Source organism: Poecilia reticulata, linkage group LG11 (assembly GCF_000633615.1).
Source record: "Poecilia reticulata strain Guanapo linkage group LG11, Guppy_female_1.0+MT, whole genome shotgun sequence".
NCBI lineage: Eukaryota > Metazoa > Chordata > Actinopteri > Cyprinodontiformes > Poeciliidae > Poecilia > Poecilia reticulata.
This window is the reverse complement of record NC_024341.1, coordinates 6,297,816-6,307,968: the sequence shown is the minus strand read 5'-3', so window position 1 is coordinate 6,307,968 and position 10,153 is coordinate 6,297,816. Positions and strand designations below refer to the sequence as shown.

The 10,153-nt window shown below is 40.4% G+C and overlaps 1 protein-coding gene across 1 annotated transcript; it reads left to right on the top strand.

Annotated features, from left to right (window-relative positions):
• The first annotated feature begins 4,496 nt into the window (after window positions 1–4,496).
• On the top strand, window positions 4,497–9,940 carry LOC103472084 (1-acylglycerol-3-phosphate O-acyltransferase ABHD5-like). The gene is made up of 7 exons (XM_008421460.2): window positions 4,497–4,768; window positions 5,469–5,551; window positions 5,623–6,031; window positions 6,496–6,647; window positions 9,146–9,257; window positions 9,343–9,523; window positions 9,606–9,940. Exons 1-7 carry the CDS (start codon window positions 4,725–4,727, stop codon window positions 9,711–9,713), a joined length of 1,089 nt encoding a protein of 362 aa, XP_008419682.1. The 5' UTR covers window positions 4,497–4,724; the 3' UTR covers window positions 9,714–9,940.
• Window positions 9,941–10,153: the final 213 nt, after the last annotated feature.

Below are 10,153 nucleotides of genomic sequence, written 5' to 3'. Positions count from 1 at the left end.
GAGGAAATGGAGCACTCAGGAACCACTCAGCCAAGCCACAGTCTGAGAGCCGCTGGAAGTGGGTGGTGGTGTGAGAGGAAAATTGTGTTAGAGAAAAGAAGCTCAGAGCAGCCAGAGTGAGTGGTGCACTGCTGGAGCGTGGCTGCGCCCCCTTGTGGAACAGAGCTGGTAGCCATCGCCTCCTATTCCTTTTTCTCTCCGACAAAAATTCACAAGGAACATTCAGAGGAGTAAAACCAGATGAGTAACTTGTCTCCAACCTGCAAAAATTGATCTACGTTCATACATTTTAATATTCTGGATGATAAAATTTTATATAGAAATTAGTTTTTGCAAATACAGATTCACAGTGCCTTGCAAAAACATTCACACCTTGAGTCTTTTTCACATTTTGACATATTATGGCAGCATAAATCTATGCATTATAAGGATTTTAATGTAAAAGATTGAACTGAGAAGATTTGACAACTAAAAATCAAACTGATTTGCTCATTTTCTCCATTAGTTACGGGTTAGGTTGCAAGATTCAAATTAGTGAGGAGTCGGCCCAAAGCATAAGCAAACTAAACCCATAAAAACTTCAAGTAACATTTGTTCGAGAGCGCAAATACTGTTAAATTTGATATTACAGCATAGATAAATGAAAACACTTTAAATTGTTTAGAAAAAGTTAAATTTAAGAGTTAAAAGAATTGGCAAAATTACTCTGGAAATGTGCAAAGAGTCATCTTCACAGTTTGATTGTTGTGTTACCATAGCTACAATCTGATGCTATGGGTTTAATCTTTGTATTTGAGCTCCGTTTGTTCACAAATACGTGCATCAGAACCAATCATCACTGATTGCTTTGAGCCAATCAGACTCAGCCTGCCATCACTGATTCCACCAAACCTGTAGAGAAACGCTGTTGGCGGTGGGAATACGGGACCCCTGAACTATATTCTGCCTACGGCCCTGTACAAACGTGGGCCAGCATTTTAAAAAATGAATAATAATGATCATTCTTCTCATCAACGCTGACTAGTTGGCAACATAAATAATTCCCACTACATAATGCTGCCATCACCATGCTTCTAGGTGGATATAATGTGTCCAGGTTGATGCACGGTGTAATTTTAACTAGGACACTTTCTTTCACACCTACTTGATTTCTAACGAGACTTCTTGCAGCTTTCTCTCCACAATGGCGTTTCGCTCCATCACATAAATTCCAAATAAGATTTCTTTTAGGTTTGCGGCTGTAATGTAGCACAATGTGACAACATTCAAAGGATATAAATTACCCTTCCCAGGCTCCGTACAAACTATTATGCTGCTCCCGAAGCCTCCAAAAGACACAAATTACTCCTAAATGTCAAGTCAGCACACAGCGACGAGAGAACTATTTCTTGAAGGATACTCCTGAGCTTTTCAAGGATAACACGTCCATAAATCTATAAGATAAACTCCTCCATCCCACTTTTAAGATTTAATGAGATTCAGCGCAAGTGTAGACGTTAAATAAAGGAAGAGGTAAGATAAAGGTGAATTTTTCCTGTGGCAACGTAATCATACTGTACACTCAAGTGCTGAAGGATAATAAAATAAATTAACTGTGTTTAATCTCTGCCTTATCTTAAATTAAAGGAGGGGGAAAAAAGATAAGGAAAGGTTCAGGTGAGCTGCCAGGTATTAATCTATAGATTTAGTTTGAGTTTGTTAATTACACATGACTGAAAATATACAGAGATTCATTTGAAGCCTAAAAAAAAAAACGCATAATGAATCAATCCTTAATCCATTTATTCTGGCAATGTCCTATCAAATATACAATTTTCCACAAAACTAACATTATAAAGCAGGAAAGTCTTCATAAAGACCACAAATAAAAAAAAACTAAACAAAAAAAACTAACTTTTTCTCATTTTGTCACATAAACAACCAAGATACTTCCGAGGAAATTTATGTGGCAAAAAATTAAGTGAAAAAATCTGTTTAGTACATTTTTATCTTGTCCTCTTTACTCTGATACCAGTAAATAAAAGTCAGTGCAACAAGTTCCCATGTATGACAAGCTGTTCTGAGGTTTCAGAGGATATACAAAACAGCTATTAGGCTAATTGGGGAACATCAACATTAACCTAATAACCACACTTTTCAGATTCTCCTCAGTAATAGTTTGAGGACCAACAATGTACATTACAGTGATTGTACCAGTCACCACGTGGATGTATAAAATACAGTGGGGCAATAAAGTATTTAGTCAGCCACCAATTGTGCAAGTTCTCCCACTTAAAAAGATGAGAGAGGCCTRTAATTTTYRTCATAGATRTAYMYCWMMWMTRWSAGACAAAAGGAGAAAAAAAAAATCCAGAAAATCACATTTTCTGATTTTTAAAGAATTTATTGGCACTATATGGTGGAAAATAAGTATTTGGTCAGCTACAAACAAGCAAGATTTCAGGCTCTCACAGCCGTGTAACTTCTTCTGTAAGAGGCTCCTCTGTCCTCCACTTGTTACCTGTATTAATGGCACCTATTAGAACTCGTTATCAGTATAAAACACACCTGTCCACAACCTCAAACAGTCACACTCTAAACTGTGTTTAGAGTGTGACTCTAAACACAGTTTAGAGTCACACTCTAAACTGTGTTCGGTTGTCAAAGGACACCCGAAACAAAATTATAAACCTGCACCTAGCTGGGAATACTGAATCTGCAATAGGTAAACAGCTTGGTGTAAAGAAATCAACTGTGGGATCAATTATTAGAAAATGGAACACTTACAAGACCACTGATAATCTCCCTCGATCTGGGGGTCCACGCAAGATCACACCCCGTGGGGTCAAAATGATCACAAGAACGGTGAGCAAAAATCCAGAACCACAYGGGGGAACCTAGTGAATGACCTGCAGAGAGCTGGGACCAAAGTAACAAAGGCTACCATCAGTAACACACTACGCCGCCAGGGACTCAAACCTGCAGTGCCAGACGTGTCCCCCTGCTTAAGCCAGTACATGTCAAGGCCCGTCTCAAGTTTGCTAGAGAGCATTTGGATGATCCAGAAGATGACTGGGAGAATATCATGTGGTCAGATGAAACCAAAGTAGAACTTTTTCGTCAAAACTCTACTCGTCGTGTTTGGAGGAGAATGAATGCTGAGTTGCATCCAAAGAACACCATGCCTACTGTGAAGCATGGGGGTGGAAACATCATGCTTTAGGGCTGTTTTTCTGCCAAGGGACCAGGACGACTAATCCGTGTAAAGGAAAGAATGAATGGGGCCATGTGAAAACCTCCTTCCATCAACAAGGGCATTGAAGGTGAAACGTGACTGGGTCTTTCAGCAGGACGATGATCCCAAACACACCACCCGGGTAACGAAGGAGTGGTTTCGTAAGAAGCATTTCAAGGTCCTGGAGTGGCCTAGCCAGTCTCCAGATGTCAACCCCATAGAAAATCTGTGGAGGGAGTTGAAAGTCCGTGTTGTCCAGCGACAGCCCCAGAACATCACAGCTCTAGAGAAGATCTTCATGGAGGAATGGGCCAAAATACCACCAACAGTGTGTGAGAACCTTGTGAAGACTTACAGAAAACGTTTGATCTCTGTCATTGCCAACAAAGGGTATATAACAAAGTATTGAGATGAACATTTGTTATTGACCAAATACTTATTTTCCACCATATTTTGCAAATAAATTCTTTAAAAATCAGAAAATGTGATTTTCTGGATTTTTTTTTCTCCTTTTGTCTCTCATAGTTGAGGTACATCTATGATGAAAATTACAGGCCTCTCTCATCTTTTTAAGTGGGAGAACTTGCACAATTGGTGGCTGACTAAATACTTTTTTGCCCCACTGTACTAACTAAAAATCAAGTCAATATTAAGAGTAATTTATTGGATGATGCTACAGGGCGGCCACCGTAAAAAAGGCTTACAGTATTCAATTATGCCGAATGAACTGATCAGTAGATTATTGCGAGGGAACGCAAAAGTATTGCGAGGGAACACAAGAAAAAAAAATTCCCCATGTCCCCTGGAGGGCTCCGTACTACATAAAGTAGTGGGTGCACAAATAAATTCCTACTTCTACCCACTCATTTGAACGTAAACATATTTTACTGTTCTTTCCTTGCTTTTCTTTTAAATTATTTTCTTTGTAAATAAATTAGGTTATTCTTTTATTACACAACGTTCAATAAAGCCAAACTCAACTCAACATTTCTGCTTATCGTAGGGTGACTAGGTTCGACGAAAATTAACATTTTCACGGGAAAAGTTTATTTTACAAAGTACAGGCAACTGTAATTTTAAAAAAATGAAACATACATTTTTATATATGTAATTTTACTTTTATATATACATACCGATGTGTACGGAACCACTCGAGCGTCTCATTCCCATGTTAAAAATAACGCATTTTTCTCGACGAAGTTAATTAGCTCACCTGAGCAGATTTTGGCAACTAGTTGATGCTGCCTTCAAGTACAGTCGGACTTAGAAATGAACGAACAGCCACTCAAATACAGCCTCGCGCTAACTAGCCAAAAACGTCACCTGAGTTTAATTTTTAATTTAGCTATATATCCTCGACGGTCATACACTTCTGTTAGTCTCGTTCTACTCAGTCGTGTTCGGCTACACAACTACTCCATACATTTACGGTATGTACTTGAAGGCATCGCAGTAACTTTTCAACAGCATTGTTTCGCTTGACCACAACTTTTCAGACCACTAATACACAATGCGGAGGATGGCGGAGGAGGTCCAGCCTCGAACTGAAGAAAGGTTAGTGATTTTTTCATTGTCTGTTTTTTTCGTTTATTTATTCAAGGTGAATAGATATTTTACTGGAAATGCGAAAACTCTTGGACCGTATAAACTGAAAGTTGTGTGTATTTGATCACTATATGACTCCTCCAGGATCAACTCTTGTCCTGAAACTTTGACCAGTCTTGGTTTATTCATTGAAACATTTACAACTTTCTTTCAATACAAGATTATCATATTTAGTATTGTTTATTGTGACAAAATGCTTTATTTTAACCCGGTTTATCGTCTTTGCTAAACTTTACTCTTGTTAAAACTGCTTAACTAAGTCTCCCAACTCTAAATTAGCTTGTTTTTAATGTTTTCAATGTTTGGTTTCTGAAGGTATGGCAGATTGTTGTAGTATTTAATGCGCTAACCCACCTCAGTTGGTATTTTTGCTAGTGTTGAGTAATTTTAACGTGATATGTCTGTTTGATGAAGAAATTCTGTATAAAATTTACAATAAATGTTACTGCTGATGAGATGCCCCAGGGCAAAGTTTCGTGACATCGCATTGTGTCTTGCCTGATGTTGTCAAGGTTTGTTTTTTTTTTCTTGTCCAGAGATAACCAGGAAGCACTGATAACAAAGAGCACATGGACAAAGTTCAAAGTATGGTTTTTGTTTGTGCATGCTCTCCTGTCTGCCTGCTGAGCTCTGTGTTTTCTGACTTCAGTTCGTGGATAGCAAACTGGCTCCCCTCCTGGTGCCCCACTTCTCCAACTCAGCTGAAAGATGCAGAGGAAAAAATGCTCAAAGGTAAGCAAAAAAGAGAGAAGTTATGTTTCCTCTACTTTTCTATATCTTATTGTCCCTTCTCTCTGCTGAAGTTGTCAGTCGACCCTACTCCAGGCAGCACATCTGCATATCCAACGGCAACTACCTGTGGACCATAGCCTTTTCCACCCACCTGCATCCGAACTCATCGTCTCTCCTGCCGCCTCGCTCCCAGCCCAGGATGCCCCTGGTTCTTCTCCACGGACTCGGAGGCGGCATCGGCCTCTGGATCCAGAATCTGGACGCGCTGTCCAGCTGCGGACCAGTCTACGCACTGGACTTGCTGGGGTTCGGCAGGAGCAGCCGCCCCCAGTTCAGCACCGACCCCGAGGGGGCCGAGGAGGACTTCGTGTCGGCCTTGGAGGAGTGGAGGCAGAAGGTGGGCCTGGAAGAGATGGTTCTGCTTGGACACAACCTTGGAGGATACCTGTCTGCAGCCTACACTCTCAAATACCCAAACAGGTGCTATTTTTTTAAGATCATGCTTAAATTAACTTAATTTAATGAATTTATGCAGTAACTGCTAGCAGTGGGCGATATCTACTTAAGGTTTTATCACGATATTTCGTGATAGCGATAAAAGTGACGATAAGAACTATTTATCACCAAATCAACTTGAAAAACAAACCTATTCGTAATACGGTTCTTTAGGACACGTGTCACATAAATTTGTATCACGAAACTGCGCACAGTTACTGCATTTAGTTATATTTTCAAATTTATTAATATTGGTTGATGAATAAACAGTGGAGAAAATGGGGAAACTAACAATCCAAACAGTTCTGGGGTGTTTAAAATATTGCTAATTGTAATTTATCGTGACAACGATCGATCAAAATGCTTATGATAAGAAATTTATCGCAATAAATAATAAACGATGTGATAAATGTCCAACCAGTAGTAATACGGTATTTCTGCTTGTGCAGAGTGAGACATCTGCTGCTGGTGGAACCGTGGGGGTTCCCGGCCCGCCCAGACAACCCGAACCACTACTCCATCCCGGTGTGGATCAGAGCCATCGGGGCCTTCATGAGCCCATTCAACCAGCTGGCTGGTCTCAGGCTGGCTGGACCTCTGGGTCAGAACACACACACATTTGCAAACTCATACATGCACTTAAACATTCCTGGGACCTTGATGTTTTTTTGTTTTGTTTTTATTGCATGAGTTTTAAAGTTAAAGTTTATTACACAGACGATCAGATTAGTTTCAAACGTGTACTATATCTCCAGTTCCAATTACATAATTGGGGATCAAATAAAAAAAGTCTGAAAAGGGGTAAAAACTGCATAGCCCATTATACTGAGGTAAGGTAACAACAAAAACAAAACTAATATGTTGGCCCAAAACCTAAATCCATTTCAACGGTTTATATAGGAATTAAAAAGGGACAAAAAGGGGGGCAATTGGAGGGAAAGAAAAAGAAAAAAAAACAAGGCTATTTCTAAATAATTAAGAATCCACTATTCTACTGTGAGACCGCTCTGTTAGGGGTAGAAAACATTCTGGACTGTTCCTGGTTTTCCCAGAAGTGGACATCCCAGGAAGTTCACCCTGGGGTCAAACTGTGTAAAGCCAAGAAGAATTGCAAAAAGCCAGAGCTGCCTCTCAAACTCACAATTTATAGAACAGAAATTTCGTTATTGTCCTACAGTGATGAAATTCTGTTGCGACAGCAGCAAGGTGACAGGCAATCAAAGTAAGTTGGTTTTACACAAAGATAAGAAAATAAAATGTATATTAACAGAATAAAGAATAAAATACTATATGTAAAGGGCAAAATTGCAACAAACTCTGCAGTTCTTAAAGATAAGTCGGGGCCAAAGGAATGTGTAACTGGGTAGGTTTATTTAAAAAAATGCATTTATGTATTTGATAGAGATGTGCCGATCAGGTTTTTTCCTGCCGATTCCGATCACCCATGTTGGTCGATCAACCCGATCACATAATATTATTTTTTTTAATCATAAGCATTACCAGTTAGATTATGTAGAAAAAGGAACCATGAATTCACCTTAATGTAGACAGAAACTTGTTTTTAATAACTTTTTCCAAGAAAAAAACAAAACGGGCATTGTGCAAATTGTACTGCTATCGATAATACCATCTTTAAAAGACTGAAAACATATGAAGGCTCTGAAGAGGTTAAATAATGTAAAAAGTCAAAATAAAACCTCTCAACATTGCCAAAAAATTCAAGTATAAAACTTAACATTCAAAGGCAAATACAGGATCCATTACAATAAACAATCCTGAGTTACTGAATGAAAACTTCCTGATAGCCTGGCGGCTAGCTGATTACTGCTAGTTCTGAGTGGCTGTTTCTGACTGAGCGGAGAAATTATGCAGAACAAGGAGGAGGCAGAGGAGGTCGATTATTTTTTCAGAGATTATCTGTCTCATGTTAGGACAACGAAAGTTTTAATAGCTACTTATGTAAAATTTAATTTTTTTTTAGGTTATATGCTGCAGCTTTAAGCAGAGGTTCGGTGTGAGAGTCACTACCAGGTGGAGCAGAAGCGGCGCTCCGTCTGTCAAATATTACTACCTGTAGCGCGTAGCAGCGGTTCAACAGCGAGAGCAGAACCAGCGTCTTACATCGCAGCTCGAAGACTTAAATTATTTTGCGGGTTATTTGTTTAGCTTTCTGACCGTCATGCTAATCCAGGTGAGTGTTTGTAGCTGTGTGCTGCTTTACCTGCTATCTGATCCTCTATATGTTTTGTTTTTTTTTTTTTTTTACTGCAGTGAGCCTCGATGTAGTCAAACTCCGTCAAGTATGGCATTGTTTTTATGCCGTATTAGATTCGTTGTGTTGATGCATTTTGACCTGCTTCAATTTTCCGCCGCAACACGCAAACTTCCCCATTCACTCAGTGCGTTATAGTTCCACAGACATCGCTTAGGATTTGTTGCTGCGCGTTTGCGCAGAGTGAAGGAAAGAGGAGACCAGCTGCACAGGCAGGCTGTGAAATGAGATGCAAGTGATCAGTTTGTGTGGTCGGCAACAAGAGACCGTGATCGGCGATCTCCGATCATACACTTTTTCACGGAAATCGGCCGATTATGATCGGTGGCCGATCGATTGGCACACCTCTAGTATTTAAACATTAAAACAATATTTGCAATAAGTGACTAAAACTGTGACACCAGAGATGTGGCGATGCCATCAAATATGTAATTTAAATCGAGCAAAAACTGCAAATTAAGGTAAATATTTATTGATTTCTTTTTGGGATCATTGATGGTTATAAAGTCTAACAGCTGCTGGGAGGAAGGATCTCCAATAATGCTCATTTGTGCACTTGGTATGCAGCAGTCTGACAATACAATTACAACAAAACAAAAAAAGGCCTTTTTTGTGTGGAAAGTTTGTCACTAACAATGAGTGTAGGTTTTCACATTTGTATTGGAAGAAAGCCAAAAACCTTTTAGATGAGACCAAGTTTCATCTTTTTGGCAGTAAATTGAGAGGAAACCGAACGATGAACAAAAGCATAAAGTCCTGCCTTAACGGCATGGTGATGATCTGGGCTCGATTTGGTGCCATAACATCTGGACATTCTCCTCCCTCAGGTCCGATGCTGGTCAAGACTATTCGGTCGGATTTCAAACAGAAGTACTCCGCTGTGTTCAATGACGACACTGTGTCCGACTACATCTACCACCTCAACGCCCAGACGCCCAGGTGAAAAATCATATTTTTTGCCCTCCTGCCTGTGGCTGTTTCAACTCCGTTCAAGCCCTCAAACTAGGATTTCTCTGTGTGTCAGTGGCGAGACAGCCTTTAGGAACATGACTGTTCCCTACGGGTGGGCGAAGAGGCCGATGTTGGAGCGGATCGACGGGGTCAGAGCCGACATTCCCATCTCCTTCATTTACGGATCTCGGTCCAGCATCGACAGCAACTCCGGATATGAGGTGAAGAAGACAAGGCCAGATGCGGAAATCGTCGTAAGTTGTCTTTCCTCGGCTTTCCGTTGCAAAAGCCTGAAACTTGATGTCAAAAATCGATTCCTGGGTGTCTGTTCGTCAGGTGATCCGAGGCGCCGGCCATTACGTGTACGCTGATCAACCGGAGGACTTCAACCACACGGTCCTTCGGATTCTCGCCTGGACAGAGCAGAAAAGCGCAGACAACTGAACGAAGCGGTGAAACGCTGACAGAAGACTCGACAGATCGACCAAAACTGAACCCATTCCACTACTAGAGAAATAACCTTCCTTATCATGCACTTTATTTGTATGAAGAGACCTGTGACAGACTGGAGGCTCTCATCACTCCAATTCTTCTTTAGCCGACTTCTCGGGGCAAAAAGCTCCATGGTTTATTTGAAATATTTCTTGTAAGTAAATGTGAAATTCATTTGATTTCTCTGTACTCGTCGATGCTGTTTCTTTGAATTCTTTTTGGACAGCTCTCCTGTCTGGGGAATTTGCTATTTTTGATTCAGGCAGGATAAACAGAATGAGGGAGGGGAATATGAGGCAGAGTTAAACAGGGCAAAGGGGCCGCTGACACTCAGGAAGCATTCTCACTTCTTTGGAACCATGCGCCAGCAGATGGCAGTACAGCGACGTCAC